This window comes from Castor canadensis, chromosome 6 (genome assembly GCF_047511655.1).
Source record: "Castor canadensis chromosome 6, mCasCan1.hap1v2, whole genome shotgun sequence".
Classification (NCBI taxonomy): Eukaryota; Metazoa; Chordata; class Mammalia; order Rodentia; family Castoridae; genus Castor; species Castor canadensis.
The window spans coordinates 24,822,064-24,842,290 of record NC_133391.1 but is presented as its reverse complement, the minus strand read 5'-3'; the positions used below and the strand labels follow the sequence as shown (position 1 = coordinate 24,842,290).

The window sequence follows — 20,227 nt, the reverse complement described above, 5'->3', positions numbered from 1 at the left end:
TAGCACATTATTCTGGGTTTTATATACAAATCACATCACCTGTAAAAAGTAACAATCTCCTTCTTTCTTCTGTTTATACCCTCATTTCTCTTATTGCATTAGCAATAAAATAATAATTCCTAAAATAATTTGAGAGAAGGAAGAGATATCCAGTTCCTAACTTGAAAGTGAAATCTTTCAGTGATTCTTCACTAAATAAAATTTGGTAGTTAATGTATGAAAATTATTTTAATCTTCCAAAGTATGGTCTTTTCATATAATTCATCATGTAAGAAATCATGAACAAATAAAAAATTTTCTGTTATGATTTGTTGATGAGCCTTTTATTTGATGTGATAATGTTTGGCAAATGAAAAGCACAAGCATAATAACTAAAATTGGTAATAAAATCACAGAAATTTCCATCATTCACTTAGAAATGTTCATGCTCTTCTATTTGATATGAAAATGCCCACATCTATTACAACATCTTTAGAAACCTCAATAAAATGCTCCTAATGACTTTTGCCTTGTGTTTTACTCTTCTCTGATAGCAGAAGCCTAACTGGAGTCCTTGTGAGATTTTCTGTGGATGTGTGCATTGAAATAACGTATTTGTCTTTTCTTCTCTCTTAATTCTAATTCTTTTTATCTGTTTCTGTTGCAAAAATTAAAATTGAAAATTGCACATTCAAGTAAGCTTTTTTGATCCGGTTAACTCCTCATAAGTACTCCCATGAGAGACACCATTTATGATTCTTGCTTCATTCTGTTTTCTGTTCTTAAACCCCGCTTTCACTTATTTTGATTCCTTTATTGATTTGAAAATTGTAGATGATATTTTCTTTGACTACCATCTCTGCAATACTTACCAATACAGAGAGATGCACAGTCATACAATATACAGTTAGGCATTATGTATAATACTTATATCTGTATATATACACATTTTAAAATGCGATTTTATACTTCATTAGCTATGCTTTTAGTTGGTACCTTGAGAATAAGAGTACACGTTGCATTTTTATTTCATCTCATCTCATTAGGCTCCATTTCATTGTTATCACTCTCATTTGATATCCTCTATATACCCTTATTTTTCATTTCATTGTTTTATTATTTTGTACTTTATTCCTTATCTTATTTAATAGAATACCTGGTTCCTTAATTTTGTAAAGAACATACAGCTAATGTTTTTGTGATATTTATTTCCATAAATAGTATTTGGTTTTCAGAGATAATACTTCATTTATGTCCTGATTGTTAAACACTCATTTTATTTCTTGAAGAAAGTTTTTACATCTATGTTGACACTTTTCCAATTACCCATCCTTTGGTAATGACGTCTGTCTCCAGCAATCACTCATAAGTAATGCCTGTGACTTATTTTGATTCCTCTGTTGCTTACGTGGTTGCCATTAAAATATGTTTACCAGATTTTCAGCTAGACAACACAATAAATATGAGCAGTCTTCACCTGCTTTCTGGTCACTAGCAGTCACTTAATTTGTATAATTCTGGACTTCATCTATATTATTTTTCTTATGTGATTGACTCGTTTGAGAGGGGAAACATATTCAATTTATTTCTGCAGTTTCTTGTGGCACTTTCTTTTCAAGCACAACCTAAATACTCACTTCCATTCCTAGATGATGCAAACCAAATGCACAGCCACCAGAGACTCTGGATATTTTGCATTAATACAAATTTTACTCTTAGCATGTATGGAGGGAATTGGGTGGTTAAAAAGTGGCCCTGGCTGCTGCTGAATGGTATTGCAGTGCAAAAGAGCAACAGGTGAAAGAATTGTCAGCCTTCACGTTTCCCAACCAGACAGCAGCAGAAAACTGTGTCATCTCCCTGCCACTTGTCAAGCTGGCAGATGTATGTGCCTTCTAGATGATAAAGTGAGTGCCAGGTGCTCTCTCTCTCCTCTCTCTGTTTCTCTCTGAGTGTCTCTTTCTGTTTGTCTCTCTGTCTCCCTCTTTCTCTCTGTCTCTGTCTCTAGTTGCTCACTCTGTCTCTGTCTCTCTGTCTCCATATCCCTCTGTCTCTCTCTCTCTCTCTCTCTCTCTCTCTCTGTATTTCTTCCCATTTCTACTTGGTCTGCTTTACTTAACCTATGGTGGAAAGTGAGTTGACTGAATGGTTGTCAGTCTTTGTGTTGGCAATGTCAAAATATAAATAGATGTAGCTTTTTTCATTTAAAAACTATTTGACTAATCAAGTCACATATTACCATTCAAAAGCTATTCTCTCAAGAAAGTGAACTGGACTGGTCTTAAAATCTTCAATGATAATGACAATAGTGATGATTCTAAGACAAGGGAACAAAATTCAGTCATTAGCCTCAGAGTCTGTTGGTCCAGCATTTATGTTTATAATTTACATGTTTTCAGGTTGTTTTATGTTTTTTTAAAATTTTTCTTCATGTCTGTTCTTTCATTCAACCATTGAATTCAAATTCATGAACTCATGCTAGTTGATTTTCAGGTGTGTTCCAATTGTTATACTTCCTATGCAGAATCATATGACATATGCTTTACAGATGCTTGTTTTAAATAGTGAGAACAAACATATCTATTCAGACAGTGCACTCTAGTCATATTTTTAAAATGGAATTCCCTATAGTAAATATCATTGTGTATTGGTAAATTATTTAAACATATCAAAATTGCCAATGTGGTCATGTTAATTTTTTCCAACATTCACCTTTTTAAAAATTTCAAGACCCTTCTCTAAGACAAAAGTTGTCATTTATTATATAAATAACTTTGTCAAAGGCATTGTTAAAATTTTGATTTTTTGAGAACTAAGAGCTCATGCTCTCAATGATGTAAATATTAAATATCATGATCTAGGTATTTCTTTGTGTAGTAATATTTTGAATAGTAAGCTCATCTATAAATTAATTTGTATTTGGTAAAAGCGCATGGACCTGTCTGGCCCCTGGAACAGGGACCAATGTCATTCAGTATGCAGACTTCCTTTCCAGTCTCCTGCATTGATGCAGGCAGCAGCAATGAATCATTAATTCCACCTGTTTTGTGCAGGCACACAATTCTTAAACCATGTCTGGGATGATATTATCACGTAATGAGATTTAATTTTTAAGATAAAACTATTTGCCACTTCCATTCCAGATCCATATTAGAATTCTCCAAGGAGATAGTGTTATTGGCTTTTTTTCTGCTACTTCCTTCCATTCTCAGACAATGTTTTCACAAATAAGAGTAAACTTACGTGCATGAAAAATTTTTTCCAAGATATATCAATTTAACAATGATGCTTAAGTTAGATGAAAATAAATATTATAATATACATCCTTTTATATTAAGTTTAAAAGTACATAGAATCAGGCAAAATATGTAAAAAAAAAAGGAAAACAGTGAAAATATTTATTCATAGGGGGATACATAGAACAGCAATTCTAAAATGATGAGTATCTACTGTTTTCAGACAGTGACAAGTTACCATCATATAACACTTATTAACATTATGTAAGATAGTTATTAACATTTCTTTTTTATTAATAATGAATTTGAGATTTAGGATGCTAACTAACCCACAGTTGTACAGTTATTAATGAAGAGTGAAGATGATACTTTCCTGTAACTATTTTTTTTCCATTAACCCCTGTTACCTTGGAGTAGATGGTGCTTAAAGTTTGCTTTTGTTTCATAAAATTAAGTGGAGACTTGACAGTAACACCAAATGTGGCTCAAAGACTATTACTATTTTCTAAGAAAATATATAAAAGCTTCATTTCTGGATCAGGTAAAACCTAATGATCTAAGTAAAGCCAAATAACTTTGAATCAGGATCCTATGAAGTTTGGCTTAGTTTTAGAACTGTTTCTAAACTTAGTTTAGAACTAGTTTTCTTGTGATTCTAGACAGTTTAAAATGACAGGGAGCAACCTATTGCCAATGATTCATAATGAAAATATAATCATTATCAATAGAAATCCTTTAATAGAATGATCTTATTCTGAAAAACTAATTTTGACATGCAGGAGGCTGTTTACTAGAAGCATATAATCTTTTCTCTGTTGTTAAAAATATTTAAAAGAATATTTAAATTTAGAATTTAAATATAACTTTAAGAACTGCAGCTGAGTTGGTTAACTAATGTTTCATATTCCTCATCTCCTCAAAACAAGAAAGCAAAAGAAATCCCAACCTGTAAAAAGTACATTGGGAACATTTTTTCTAGCTGAGATTTAATATATAGAAGATGCCTTGTTGTTTCTTTAGCCCTCCATTACTTCCTTCTCCTAGAGGTAAACTGGAGTCTCCCCAGGACTCTGCTTCTTTGTCAGGATCCAGAAGTTATACATTCTCCCAAAGACAGCCCACATTCTCTAGATTGTCACTGCCTTCAAGGATACTCTTCAATGCAGTTTAAAACTGCTCTCTAGAACCCTGATTTCTCTAGCTCCTTGTGTCCTTTCTACTTGGTGACATCAAGAGACCCATTCTTCCATATCCATTAATGCCGTTTAATCCTAGTGTCTGAGTTGAGCAACTTCATTTCTCGTTCTAACTCTAGTCCCCTGGAAAAGTTCAAAACCATCCCACCATGACTGTTCTAAGTAAGGTCATTTCTTTCCTTTACTAACACAACACACAATTTTTCCTGGACTTGTGCCAACATGATAAGAGATCACATTTCCCATTCTTCCTTGTAGAAGAATTGATAATGTGCAACTTGCCAAACAGGTCCGTAAAAGGAAGCGTTTACCTTTTACTTTCTCCCCTCTTACCAGGAACAGAGGTGGACAAAGTGAAGTCACAGCCTCTTACAGTTTTCTTCCTACCTCTCATACTACATTTTACTTTTCCCTTGGGGCCCATCCATTAAATATTAGCCATCTCTCACATTGGAATTTTATTTTCACGATGACTATGACTATGTCAACAACCAAGCACAACATACATCTGAAATCCTGAGCTACGTGTACAAGCTTGTTTAGTACCTTCACTTAGATTTTGTACAAATTCTCGAGTTCCACGTGTTCAAAAAATCACTTTATGTTTTTCTACTTATAGCTTATGACATTAACTACTGCATAATACAAACATTAATGTACTATCATAAATGGATTAACCTATAGCACCTCCCATATAGTGAGGTCAACCTGTCTTGCCACCCATAAACCCCCTTATGTGCTCACCACAATACTTTTTCTCTCCAAAAGTAAACTTTTTTCAAAATATCACTTCTGCACATTTCTATATCGTTTCATCAACCAGCTGTGTATGGGTTTGTTTTGTCTTCTTACCTGCGGGGTGGATTTCTTCTATATTTTTCCTAGCAATATGTTTGCTGCCTAAAACAAATTATTTTTCTTGGTCTGGTTTCCATCTGATTTAGTTTTACATGTTCTTCTGCCCTCTGTGTGTCTTGCACTTTAGTAATTGGATCTAGAGTCTTAATCAAATAGAGTCAGATTATATTTTTTTAATTTTTGGCAAGACTTTGGGTTCATGCTGGCTTTGGATTCTTTTTTAGAAAGTACAAAATGCCTAGCTGCATTTGTGATGTTAGCAGCCACCAGTGCTTGATGTCTGGGTTTTATAATTCATCAATGAAATAGTGATAATCAATAATCCAGTTTCTTCATTCTTTCTTCATTTATTTGTCATTTATTTCTCTTCCACAAAGACCATCTTTACCTCATCGATTACTTAGTTACTCAGTGACAATTTCATATAAAAGACAAATGTATGATTATATTTTTTACTAAAGTGGTACAGTGTCTGCCTTATAAGCTTCTGAAGGCCTAAGTTCAAACCTCCATACCACCCTAAAGAAAAAAACCTGATTGAGTGGTATGAACCATTTGCTATAAAATTAATTGTATGTATATGTCATTATGAATTCATGCATTTAAGCATATTTGCTACATTTTAGTCTGTTGCAGTTTTTATACTTACAATGCACTGGGAGCCTCTTCAAATTGAACTTGCGCCCTGTGTTCTTTGACATCTTCTTACTAATAAAAGTAACAGATTACCCAGCTCAAGTCATACATTACCCAACCTGAAATCAGCTATTCCTCCAAGAAACCTGCTTTCTTTTTGTGGCAAATGACAATTCATTGTCACAATCTGGATGTTACAGTTACTCATTTCTACTGACATGAACAAACTCATGGGAAATGGTAGATGTAGGAAGATAGATAAATTGCAGGGTTTTCTTTTTAAATATAACATTATCTTGCTATTTCAGTTCTAATTCTTTGCTATAGGAAATATTGCTTTCGAGAGCATGAGGTTGCTAGAACTTCTCATTTATTTTGTATGAAAATGCATACAAAATAGTTTGGAATAACAATTCTAAGGCATTCATCCATATGATTAATTAAAATAATTAAAGCTGGGTGCTGGTGGCTCATGCCTGTAATCCTAGCTACTCAGGATGCTGAGATTAGGAGAATCATGGTTTAAGGCCAGACTGGGCAAAAAAAATGTGAGATCCCATCTCAACAGAAAAAAGCTGAGCATGGTGGTATGTGCCTATCATTCCAACTATGGCAAGAAGACTAAAATAGGTGGATCACAGTCCAGGCTGGGTGAAAATCAAGATCTTATCTCCAAAATAACTAGAGCTCAAAGGACTGCTAGAGTGGTTCAAGTGGTAGAGCCCCTGCCTGGCAAGTACAAAGCCTTAGTTCAAACTCCAGTATCACTGAAATTTTTTTAGTGTATGTTTCTCTTTGTTTCTCCAAACTTTAATAGAATTTGTTCTGTATCTACATTGTTAGTACAAATATCCATATTAAACTGCCTTTGCCATATCTCTTAACTTGCTGAGTTCTCCAAGAAAACCTGTATGTATTTAGTGATTGCCACTCAAGTTTGGATATGCTGTGAGTGCATCCTAAGGCCTCATGTGTTGAAAAGTAACTCCACTGTGATGCATTAAGTGGGCAGAAACTTAATTCAACTGTGGTGTTTAGAAGTGGGGTCTTTGGGGAGTGATTCAGATTAGATGACATTATTATCTTGAATCCTGGTGGCTTCATAAGAAGAGGAAGATACACACACACACCACCACCACCATCACCACCACCTCTGACATTCTCTTGCTGTAGGATTCCCTGCCATACAGATGTGGCCCATAGACCTTGTACCTCCCAAATTGTGAGCCAAAATAAAGCAAACCTTTCTTTATAACTTGCCCAGTTTATAGTATTGTGTTATGAACAACAGAAAATGGACTAGCTCACTCATCAGTAGTCTTTATGAAGATGTGTCTCTGTCATTTTGATTATTGAAAGCTCATTCTGCAGGAATTATTAATGAAGAACTTATAACAATATTGCCTAAGTTTTCTCATGGAAGTTGTGAGGAATTTTAATTTAAATTTTACTTCATTTCATTTTGTATCAGATCTTCATTTCTTCCGGCACAAAGTGTTGCTACCAAGAATTTGATGACATTATCTTTCCCATTGGCTTATAAAACTGTGTTGGTGGTTTTCACAGCTGTAACCATGTACATAGGGTAGGACTTTACCTAAAAGCATTTCCATCTTTGTCCTTCCATTTGCTTCACTTTTCCCCTGCCATAGCTCATCTTTTTCCTACTCCTGTTTTTCTTCACTTTTATTTTTCTTTTTGGCTTTGCAAAATTAATATCTTCTACTTGGATAACAGTTCAAGTTGGATGGCCTCTTCCACTTCTCAATCTTGTCTGGAAAGCAACTTATTTTTTCCTCTATTCAATTTAGGAATCTTCTATTCTTGAAACTTTACCCAAATCACTGTGATAAATTACATTACTCTTTTCATAGTGTTATTGCTTATAGCTTCAATGTAAAAGAGTTCTCTGAGCACCATGTAAATTATTGAAAATAATCCTCTAATTCACTCAGTCACTGCTAAGAGAACATTCCATAATACAGACGTAAATAGTGGAAGGGACTCATATACTATCATAGTAGACAAAAAACAAACAAACAAACAAAAAACAGGTGGGGCCACAGCAGCTTCTGATCACTTGAAAGCCTTCATTGCCTTGACTCCTTTATGGGATAGATTTGTCAGGAACAAGTGTAGCATTACTGATTCTCCCCAAAGCACTACAAGAGACTCACGCAGCCCCAGCAAGTGCCCTATTTCCATGGCTATCAAGCTTGCCCTAGGGACTCCTCTGGTCAGGGTTGACATGTGCTTCCCAATTTGTCATCTACCCTGAGGCAGACTTCTTTCCCACTATATCACCTCCCCTAAAATCACTGCATCAGAGCTGAAGGCTGTATTTCCATTGCGAATTTACTCATAGAACATAATCAGAGGGATAGAATTAACTTCTGTTGACTGCTTTATTCTGTTAAGAGATGAGAATTTAACAATATTCAGCAACCAAAATATTCTTGAAACCAGGTTTCAGTGCATGTGCAGGATGATTGCTGACACATTGCATCTTCTAAACAAAAACATAACTAATGTATAAACCTTAAATACGTTCTTCATGAATTTTATTGCTGCTTTCTTAGTGGCAAAATAAGTTTAACAGTTTTCTGTATGAAATCCCCAAGCAAAACAGAGCCTGTGTGTACTGCCGTAACTCTCATGTTATTATTATATTGAATTGTGTCTGTGAGATACTTCAGGGCAAAAGCTTCATTTGTGGTATCATTTTTACCATTTTTTTGTATTCCCAGAGCATTTCCCAATACTCAGCATAATATACTTAAAAACAGTTGATGAATGATAAATGCACAAATTAGTAAATAGTTGTATGAAAAAATGAATTGATTTACTCAGAGAATATCTCTCAAAGATAAATGATAGCTTCAAATTATCTAGATACAAAGAGTCTTGGGCAGTCTAAGGTTTAAGTCTAAGTCTGAGTGAGGTTTCTATAGGATAAAATATGACCATAAGAACCTTTCTTATTCGTGTAAAATGGCAACTGATAGAGACTGCCTGAAACAAATGTTTTCTCCAAGTACCTTTTGTCTTCACTTAGGTGAAAGTATTATCAGAGCTTATAAAAATAATAGAATGTTAACCTTATCACTCATTTTCTAATTAGAAAATGAAAAAGTGAAGTAATTAAGTAATTTAAAGGTATATATCTTTTAATGTATATAAAATATAAGTACTAAATGTATATGATACATATTAAAAGATATATACATACAAAGACATAGCTACAGATATGTATAAAATTTTTTGTCTTTTTTCTACTAGTAAACCAAATTTACTTGGGGAAGTTTATGGTTCTAGCTGGCTGAAATCTGCAAGTTTTTGTCTGAGCCTGGTGATAAACACTCATTACAACAAATAAAGAGACAGGAATTTCAGAAAAACTCTCACCTGAGAGTCTTCTCAGACACTGGATCAACTGCTGTATTTACATATTTTCCTTCCACCTTACTGAAACAGGGACATTTCAGGTCAATAGGTCTTTGACATGTCCTAGGTGGACATGTCTCTATTTTGCCTGGGGATTTCATACAGAATACTGTTATGCTTATATGGCCTTTAAGAAAGCAGCAACAAAATTCATGAAGAATGTATTTAAGGTTTATTTGTTAGGTATGTTTTTGTTTAGAGGGTGCAATGTGTCAGCAACCATACTGCACATGCATTGAAATCTGGTTTCAAGAATATTTTGGTTGTTAGAGGTTGTTAAATTCTCATCTCTTTATCTTTATCTTCCATGACAATTATATATGTATTCTAAAAACTGTTAAGCCTTCCACGCCTAAAGATCATTTTTCTTCAGTCCATAATTTGTTCCTTCTGCCTTTCTTCTCATCACTGCCCTGTAAATGCATGTAGTTATATGGCCATAATTTCGGGGTAAATAACAGCATTTTTAAAATCTTCTTCTTTCATAAAACAAATATTTGTGCTCCAATTCTGAATACTGGAGACATTTGGGTGGCATTGTCACCTTTGTAGATTTAGAAGATAGAAGCTTCAGGCCCCTGTCCTTTTCCTAATAGGTGCCTAATTTTGTATGTACTTTCTCTTTGAGGCCTCATAAGTAATTAACTCTAGATAAAAACTGATTTTTTGCAAGTTGAGCTGAATAGAAGATTAAAAGAAATTGCATTGCACTCAGGCATTCATCATTACTAGCAACACCTTTTAATATAGCTGGTTGAATTTAACTGAGTCTTGCAGCAAAGACCAGAGAACTGGCCAGGTGTGATGGTCCATGCCTATAATTGCACACTCCAGAGGCTAGGTAGAATTATTGACGTTTGAGGTTAGCCTCAGTTGCAAAGTGAAACCCTGTCACAAAAACGAAATAAAGTAAAAAGTAAGAGAGGGCAGATGTGCTTATTGTCATCTGTACTTCTAGTTCATGATTTTCCAGTCAGTTTAGGAAGCTTGCATATTTGTTCATTTTTGCCATTTCTGCAACAACTTATCACAATCTTGGTGGGTTAAACAACACATATTTATGTTTTACACATCTTTAGATCAAGAATCCAACATGGATCTCACTGTGCAGTCACCTAAGGGCTACATTCCTTTCTGGAAGTTCTAAGTTTGTCTACATTTCCTTCTTTCCAACTTCTGGAGCCTGCTCAAAATCCTTGTCCCATGGCCTGTTGCTTCCATCTCCAAGGCCACAAAAGCAGAGAACAATATAGGAATGGGACCAAGAAGTACTAAAGAGGTCTGGTAGAGATGAACCAATGTGGGTCGCAATACACATGTGCATGGAAGCAACACTAGGAATCTGTCTGTACAGCTATCTTTATCTCAAACTAGCAAAACACTATGTCTTTCTTATTATCTCTTATGTTTTCTCTTCAACAAAATTGGAGAACAAGAGGGCAGAATAGGTTATGCTTGGAAGGAGGGGTCAGGAGCAGGGGAGGATGTGGCCCAAACAATGTATACACATCTGAGTAAATGTAGAAATGGTAAAATAAAAAAAAGTTTTTTAAAGTAGGTTCAGTCTGTCACATCATATCTGACTTCTCTTCTGCCTACTTCTGATTACACTGGAGCATCCCAATTTTAGAGTCAACTGATTGGGAAACTTAATTCTATCTGCAGCCTTAATTCCTCTTTGCCATGGAACTTAGCATATTTAGGGGGACGTAATTCTATCCACTGCATGTATTTTCTACAGTTTTGCAGAGTCTTACTTAAGTGTGAAATGATAGCCATGCCTTTTCAATTATGTCATAATTGCTGATAAAAACATGTATATTTCTGCTTCAAACCATTACTTAATAAGACAAAGTGTGAATGTTTACAGCTGGCACTAAGTAATATTTTTACTTATTTGCTTATAAACTAAGAAATATTCCAGCTTCTATATTGTGACGGTGAAAAGGAGATTTTAAATTATTAGAAATTCCTTAAAATCAGCAAATTTAATATCAAAAAAGTAGATACTAGAAGAGGTTTTGTTTTTATTACCTTTCCAATATGAAAAAGCATTTCTTATTCTTTATCTCATGATAATGAAATTTTTTTTCCAGACATGGTTCTAACCCATTTTGAGTTTCTTATAAGAAATACTTGAAAAATATTAATATCAATGAAAAATATTAAAGTTTTAACCCTGAGAAGTAGAAATAGTTTGAACCAAGTCAATGCCATGCCATGAAGCCCAAATTCAGACATATGCTGGATGTCATATTAGTATGGGATGATCACACTTGGGCCTCCCTTTAGTCCCTGTTTAAGATAAATCTGTGAAAACAAACAGAGGTCTTAGGTAAATTGATTCATGTTTTGGTGCCTCAGGGTCCTCATTTTTTCAGTGGTAGTAAGAATATCATGGATCTGACTTGTTGATGTAAGAAATAAACGATACACCTAAATATATGCATGGACATAGGGAACACTAGCATTTGAGAAATAGCAATGGAGGAATTTGGTGAGCAGTGTCAGCAGAGTTGAAAGAAAGCAAGACATTTTAAAATAAGCATGATGAGTGGTATTAAATGTTACAGAGAGACAAATGTTACAGAGAGAATATATCTCTTGTATTTAATGACATAAAACTCAGTGATAAACTTAATAGAAGCAGATGAAAGAATTTTCAATTGTTTAAAGAGTTTGGGGGTTGAAAAAGTATAGCTAGCCATTGTAAGATGATTGGCTATAAGAGGGGAGAAAAGAAGTAAGATTATGTCCACAGATGGGATAGCTATTGATCAATAAAAGACTTTAATTTATAATAGAGAGACATTAATGTGCTAGTGTACTTATTGATGAAATACTAATTTGGGTAGGAAAATAGTCAAATGGGGAATATTGACTTCAGGTAGGTTTATGAAACTTGTCTAAATTGAGATGGACTTACTCTTCCATCACTGAAATTTTATGAGTCCATTCAAAGAAAAACTCTCCTCAGAATCACTACAGCATTAGCCCTCACAGGGTTTTATGTAGGTGACAAAATTCTTTCACTTGCCAAGGAAAAGCTTCAAAACCACTGTGTTATTTATTCATCATAATTCTTTCTTACAAACTCCTTTATTGCTAATTAAACATTTTTTGTTTCCTTCTATGCTTGTCTCTAGGGAAATTTCTATCCTTGTATAATATCAGCAAGGAGATATTTGGAACCAAGTCAACCCTTTCAAGTTACATAAAATAAAGAATGGCGTATAGTTGGCAAACAGACCCAAATCCCAAGAAATCACATGAAGAACAATCTGAGCATCAAGAAATTCACTCTGCAAATCAAACCATTTTTGCTAGCCAAGTTAGTCTGGGTTTTGACCAGCTAGTGAATGATATCAATAATAAAATGCCCCTCTATCCAAGTGGAGTTGAAGAAAACACTTTTGGTGTGCCCAGTGCACCAAACTGGGACTCAAAATGGCATTCATTATATGGAACACACCAAGTATACTTGAATGAATTTCCCTCTAAGAGCTCTCAACTCTCCTGTCATTCAGTTGGGAAACCATCACCTATTGGTTTTAGTCCTTCTGTGCTACCAAAACCTCAAATTGTCAATAAAGAAAGCTTCTGGGGAAACCCCAGAGGAAAATATCATGGTGCCAATGATTCCAGATTTGATGTTTTAGCTCCATCATCCTCTAGTGATCCACAAGGAAAATTGGAAAATGAAAACCATAACTACTGTATAGGATTTGAAAGTAGCATTCCTGTTGTATATCCATCCTTCTCAACTGACTTTGTACCAAACAAAAAGCATGAAAGAAGTGGAAATGTAAACATTGTAGAGCCTTCTCTGGCATTATTTAAAGGTTCTTTTCTACCCAGGACATGGGAAAGCATGGGACAAGAAAACATGGAGGTATGTATAATCTATGTAAACCTAAAATATGAAAGAATCATTCAACAATATATTGGATTAATTGGGAAGGAAGGTTACTCTTCTTAAGTAGTTAAATCTATTAATATTATTAAGAAAAAATCATTTATTTTAACAAATTCCATGTTATTGAATATTTTTGAATATTTTAACATTATTTTTAAAGTTATAGTTTCACCAAAGCTAAGTAAAATGTTATAGCACTTAAATTTTTATTAAATAAAATATAGTTGGATGTTTAGTTGATAGTGTTTCTATACTTACTGTGTTATTCACAAACAAACACACATGCAATCCATTACATTCATATTTTGAGTCACACTCTAATGATTTAAAAATTTTATTAACATCATTTGGAAGAAAAATTTCCTTGTACCCAGAGGCTCCTAAATTATATTATTGGCAGGCAACTTCCATTGAGATCATTCCAAGAGGAGGAAATGAAGTAATTATTGTGCAACTCATCTTAATGTTTCATTAGTAGCTTTCCAATCATTTTAGTAACCATAGAGTTTCCTGTACAACATTTGAAGATTTCTCTGCTTATACTGAGTCTAGACACAAGTGAAGCCAGAAGTAAACAGTAAAAGGAAGAAATATTATCACTGCTGTAATTTACAGGGAGAAGCCAAAGGATTGTTCATTTTTCCAAAACAATGCATCAAATCCTTAAGTTACAGTGTGATAAGATAGGTGGAATTCATACAAAGAGGTAAAGACATCATGACACAAATTCAGGAATAACATGCTGCTCAAATTAACTTGTAAACAAATAATGGCAACCCAGTAAAATAACAGATGGGATGAATGTATAGAAGTAGAAACACCTAATTCTACCTGCAGCATTTAAAAAGGAGGTCACGCCTCAAATTATCTAAATCAAAAGTCAATAAATCTTATGTATATCTAGTTCTTATCATGACAACATAACAAGTACTAAATCTCTCCAACTACTGAAAATAAGTATCAGCTTAGACAAAATAGATGAAGCAGCTGATTTCAGGCATTGAACAATACGCATTATATAGAACATTGATCCTTGAGAAAAGTGAGAGCTATGAACATGCTGGTTTCTGCCTGACGATGCCTGCTGATTTGCAGTCTGATGGAGTCCAATTTGAACAGCAGAATTGGTAGTGGAGGAGGTGGAGTCTGCACTTAGCTGCAAGCTGCAAAGCTGCCAGGGTTTGCAGGGTGGTGCTGGCACAGAGGAAGCTCTGCAGTGGGTGTGGTTAGAAGTCCAAGGGGGGTTACTATACCTTTTTGGCCAAGTATCAGAATGTGCTTGAAAAGCTGAGGAGATATTGTTAACTTGGGGCTGAGAATTGAATGGTAGTTGTTGTTCAGTGCAGACATTAGAGAGAGACAACTGAGTACTTCAGGCATTGAAATGAGATTCCACAAAACCATCTCCTAAGAGTAAAAATCATGTTCTAAAATGAATGCTACACCAACCAAAATAGATACCACACAGCAAAAATTAAAAACAAGGCTGACAAGACTAAAAGATTTTTAAGTGTCTGCCAGTTAAAAACTATTTTTAAAAAACTATAATGCCTAATGTTTCATCTACACTATCCAACAATATCCAGTAATAAATGCATATGTATAGAAAGAAGCAGATAAATTTAACCCATAATTTTAAAAACACCCATCAGTGTAAAGAGACTCTGAAATAAACAGTTGTTGAAATTAACAGACAGGGGCTTTAAAGTTATTGCTACTATATGTCTAAATAAATAAAAATCTATTCTTAATAGATACTTCCATGAGAAATCTCAACAAAAAATTAGAAGCTGTGGAAAAAACGCCAATTCTAATAACAAATGTAATGAAAGAGTTACTGGGTATGATTAACAACAGGAAATGACACTGGAAAGTAGTTAGGTTGAAAGCAAAGTAATTGAAATTACCCACTTTAAAGAGAAAAATCAAAGAATGTGCATGGGAAAATAAACTAAGTAAGGGACATTTTTGACAGGGCCTCATGTTTTCCCTCAAATGTGGAATATAGACCTAAAACAAACAGCAATACTATGAATAACAGATCACACTAAGGCAAGGTCACATACAAGAAGAGGGTTAAAAAAGGAAGTTAAGAAGGTGAATATGGTTGATGTACTCTTTACACAAGAATGAATGTAGAATTTTTAAACCAGTTGAAATGACCACAAAAAAAGGGACTAAAGTAGAAAGCAGAAAAATAGAGGAGCCAGGCATAGGTGGCTCACACCTATAATCTTAGCTACTCAGGAGGATCATGGTTCAAAGCCAGACCAGGTAAATAGTTCATGAGACCCTATCTCCCTTCACAAAAAAAGAGGCTGGTAGAGTGGCTCAAGATGTAGGACCTGAGTTCAAGCTTCAGTACTGCAAAAAAACAAAAGAAAAATAGAGGAAATGAATCAAATTGGGCAATAATGCAAATACACGTGGAAGTGCTACAAGAAAACTCCCTGTGTAGCTATCTTAAACAAGCAAAAATGTCATTTTTCTTCTTCTTTTTTTCTTATACAAAATTGGGGAACAGGAGGGTGGCACAGGTCCTGCTTGGGGGCTCGGTACCAGTGGGTTGGGGGGGAGTAGAGGTGGGGAAATGGTGAAGAAGGGTGAATATGGTACAAATACTGTGTCACATATATGTAAATGGAAAAATGAGACCTTTGAAACTATTCCAGGAAGGGGGAATGGAGAATGGTGGAGGGGGTAAATTCAAGTATGATATATTTGATACATTGTAAGAACTTCAGTGAATGCCACAATGTACCCCCACCCAGCACAATAAAAAAATTAATTAAATTAAATAAAATGAGTAGAGGATAGGAGCATGGGAGTTTATGCTTGAAATCCCAGCACATCCCAGCTGAGGTGGGAGGATCACAAGGTTTAGGCCAGGCTACAGGGTAAGAACATGTCTCCAAAAACAAAAAAATTCAGAGACTTCGGGGGCAAGGGCATAATAGTATGAACAATTGGAGTGCTAGCAGGAGAGGAAAAATAATTTGAAAGGATAATGGTCAGAAAATTTCTCAAATTTAGTTGAAAATACCAAATTATAGATCTAAGAAAGTCAACAAATTTGAAACAGTAAACTCAAAGTCATCCACATATGGACAAAGTATACTCAAACATCTCAAAGTCTTAAAGCTCTTAAAAGGAGGCTGAGAGGGAACAAAAGATATCAGACCATGAAATAACCATTTGAATGAAAGCAGACTCCTCCCCTAATAATGGAAGTCAGAGACAAAGGAATGACATTTTAAGTTCTTTTAAAGGAGAAAAAGAAACACGCTTACTTCCATGTCCATGAAATACATGTTTCAAAACTGCAAACAAACGTTGAGTGAGATTAGTCAGCAATATTCCCACAAAAAAAATACCAAAGTAAATGTTTAAGGTAAGTGGTTTAATAATCTCAGATAAAACCTAAGGACTGTAGAGTAATAGTAGTAGTTGGTATGTTGAAAAATACCGAAAAGTACTTTTAATTTCTTGAAAGACAGGTAACTAAATTGAAATAATATCATGCTTTTAGGGTATTTATTGTGTCTGTGGATGTAAAGTGTATGATAGTGATAGCATAAAGAATGAGAGAATGGTACATGTCATTTTGCCATTTTAAATCCTTTGTGATACCGGGGATTGAACTAAGGGCTCTAACTTCAACCACACCCCTAAACTTTTTGCTTTTAATTTGATTTTAGGATAGGGTGTCCTTTGAACTTTGTTAGGCCTCTAACCACAGTCCTCCACCTCACAAGTAGCTGTGATTACAGACATGGGACCACAGGCCGAACTAATGTAAATTCTTAAATTCTAATTGAAATAGTACAGAATTAACCCTTCTTGGAGCAAGCACAAACTCTAAAAAAACAAAACAAAGAGGAAAACCTAAAAACTCTATAGAGGAATTAAATTAAGTAAGAAAAAAAATTTTTAAATGACCAGTAGAAACAGAAAAACATAAAAAAGACAAGGAGAACCAAATATAAATATGGTAATCTAAGATCTAACAACCTCCAAAAATATATTAAATATAAATAGACTAACCCTTCGAAATAAAACATAGAAAATGAAAATGAAAATTCAAAAAAAAAAAACCTCACCCAAAATTAAGAAACAAAGGCACAAATGGATAGAAAGTGAAGTAAACAAGAACATTTAACATTCAACTAGAAAAAGAAGATGGGTACAGTTATTAATAGTAGGAAAAGTACAATTTAAGACAGTATTTTTAGGAATAAAAGAAGTCATTTTGTAACAATTTAAGGGACACCCAAGAAGAGATAATCAATTAAAATGTGTATATACCTAATAACAGAGCTTCATGCACATAACAGAGCTTCAAATACATAAGGTAAAAATAATTCCTTTGAAATCCAACCACATCGCTACCCTCTGACTAAGCCACTTGTGCATGTGTTCCCACATAGTTACTTATCTATGAAAGCTAATAGTTTCCTTCACAATAACCAAAGGGAAAAAGCAGTCCAAATATACACCAAGAGGAAGATGACTGCACAAATTATGGAATAGTTACACAATGGAACACTAGTAATCAACAATAAAATGATAAACTACTGGAGTGTGTTGCAACATGGGTAAATCTTTTTTTTTCTTTTATTATTCATATGTGCATACAAAGCTTGGGTCATTTCTCCCCCCTGCCCCCACTCCCTCCCTTACCACCCACTCTGCCCCCTCCCTCAATACCCAGCAGAAACTATTTTGCCCTTATTTCTAATTTTGTTGTAGAGAGAGTATAAGCAATAACAGGAAGGAGCAAGGGTTTTTGCTGGTTGAGATAAGGATAGCTATACAGGGCATTGACTCACATTGATTTCCTGTGAGTGTGTGTTACCTTCTAGGTTAGTTCTTTTTGATCTCACCTTTTCTCTAGTTCCTGGTCCCGTTTTCTTATTGGCCTCAGTTGCTTTTAAGGTATCTGCATTAGTTTCTCTGCATTAAGGACAACAAATGCTAGCTAATTTTTTAGGTGTCTTACCTATCCTCACCCCTCCCTTGTGTGCTCTCGCTTTTCTCATGTGCACAAAGTCCAATCAACATGGGTAAATCTTAAAAATATATATCAATACCACTCCTAGGGATATACCCAAAGGAATGTAAGTCAGGTTACAATAAAGGCACCTGCACACCCATGTTTATTGCAGCACTATTCACAATAGCCAAGTTATGGAAATAGCCAAGACTCCCCACTACTGACGAATGGATAAAGAAAATGTGGTATTTATACACAATGGAATTTTACTCAGCCACAAAGAAGAATGAAATTTTGTCATTCATAGGTAAATGGATGGAACTGGAGAACATCTTAAGTGAAGTTAGCCAGTTTCAGAAAGCCAAAGGCCATATTTTCACTCATATGTGGAATATAGACCCAATACAAATACAGCAATATTATGAAAAACAAGATGAATATGGTGGATGTACTTCCCATGCAAGTATGAATATAGAATTTTTAAACCTGTTAAGTAAGGTAGAAAGGAGAAAAATAGAGGAGATGAACCAATTCAGGTTATAATACTTATACATACAGAAATGTCATAGTGAAACATCCTGTATAGCTATCTTAAACAAACAAATGTCATTTTTGTTTTTACAAAAACAGAGAACAGAAAAGCAAAACAGGTCCTGTCTGGGGGGTGGATACCAGTGAGATGGGGGAGGATACAAGGAAAGTGGGTAAGAAGGTAAATATGGTAGAAATATTCTGTACACATGTATATAAATGGAAAAATGAGACCTGTTGAAACTATTCCAGGAATGGGGGGATAGGGGGTAGAGAATGATGGAGGAGAAAAATTCAACTGTGGTATAACATACGAACTTTTATAAATGCCCAATGTACAGTTAGTATAATATTAAAAATAAAGTATAATTATATATATATATAATTTAAGTAATAAAAACCCAAAACAAAAGACCATATACACCTAGTCCAAGATGACATAAATTTGAATACCAGTAATTACCCAGAAGATTGGCAAATTGGTTAAAAGGGAATATGGGAGAACTTTGTACAGAGATGGAAAGGTTATTTTCATTGGAGTATTGATAGCACAGCGGTACACATTCCTTATAAACTAGATACCTAATTTCTATGTGTTTTCTATATGTAAACATTACTTCAATTTTAAAAACAAAATTAAAATGAATCTCTGAAACAGGTAAAAATGGTAGAATTGTATTAATTTTTTATCTATATTAAATTGCATTAATTTAACAATTTTTGTTTTAAGCCAATAGGTTCTTCTATTCAAATAGTTGAAGTACCTCAAGGCAGTGATATGAGTCTGGCCTCTTTTTGTGACAAAGTAAAAAAGTGAGTATTGCTATTTCAATCAACTTTGAAGTTTTGGGAGTAAATGTGTTTATTTATATAACGCTCAACTGATATTTTTGCATATAAAATGTCAAAATACTATAATTTATGAATACAGCAAAAAATAAAAAGTTTTGACAAATTAGTTTACTCATTAACTTTTGTTGTCTTTTTTTTTCTTGTTTATAGTCAAATAGATATTTTTCTCTTGAAATTTTGATTAAAGATGAATGTTTCACAATTTCAGTGCTTCTCTTGTTCCTTGGCAGTTTCATTTGCAGTGAATTAATTCCTCATTTAATGAATAAGCACCTGACTTTTCTGGCTCAGACCCAAATGCACACAGATTTACCTTTATACCTGGGCCATTCAATTTAGAATCATGTGAGAACCTTCTCGTTAGCAATATTTTATCTTGAATTCTAATGCATGTGTGTTTATTCATTGAAAACAAATTTGATGACTAGAGAGCATTACAAAAAACATTACTGATCTTTTGCTAATCTAAAGCCAAATATTAGGATATAAAGGTAGATGTTTTTCCCAAAGATCAGTTCCATATTTGCATTAAAATTTATATAATATCATTTCTTTTACTGCTAAACTAAAAATTTAATGCACTTAC

The 20,227-nt window shown here is 34.2% G+C and overlaps 1 protein-coding gene across 2 annotated transcripts in view; it reads left to right on the top strand.

Annotated features, from left to right (window-relative positions):
• The window catches only part of LOC109677015 (phosphatidylinositol 3-kinase C2 domain-containing subunit gamma-like), an 85,071-nt gene that overhangs the window by 25,987 nt on the left and 38,857 nt on the right, over positions 1–20,227 (top strand). For both annotated transcript variants that reach the window (XM_074075979.1, XM_074075980.1), the window contains exons 2-3: positions 12,496–13,241; positions 19,520–19,602. In XM_074075979.1, the coding sequence (XP_073932080.1) occupies positions 12,576–13,241; positions 19,520–19,602 (749 nt within the window). In that variant the 5' untranslated portion in view covers positions 12,496–12,575. The remainder of the gene's footprint in view (positions 1–12,495; positions 13,242–19,519; positions 19,603–20,227) is intronic.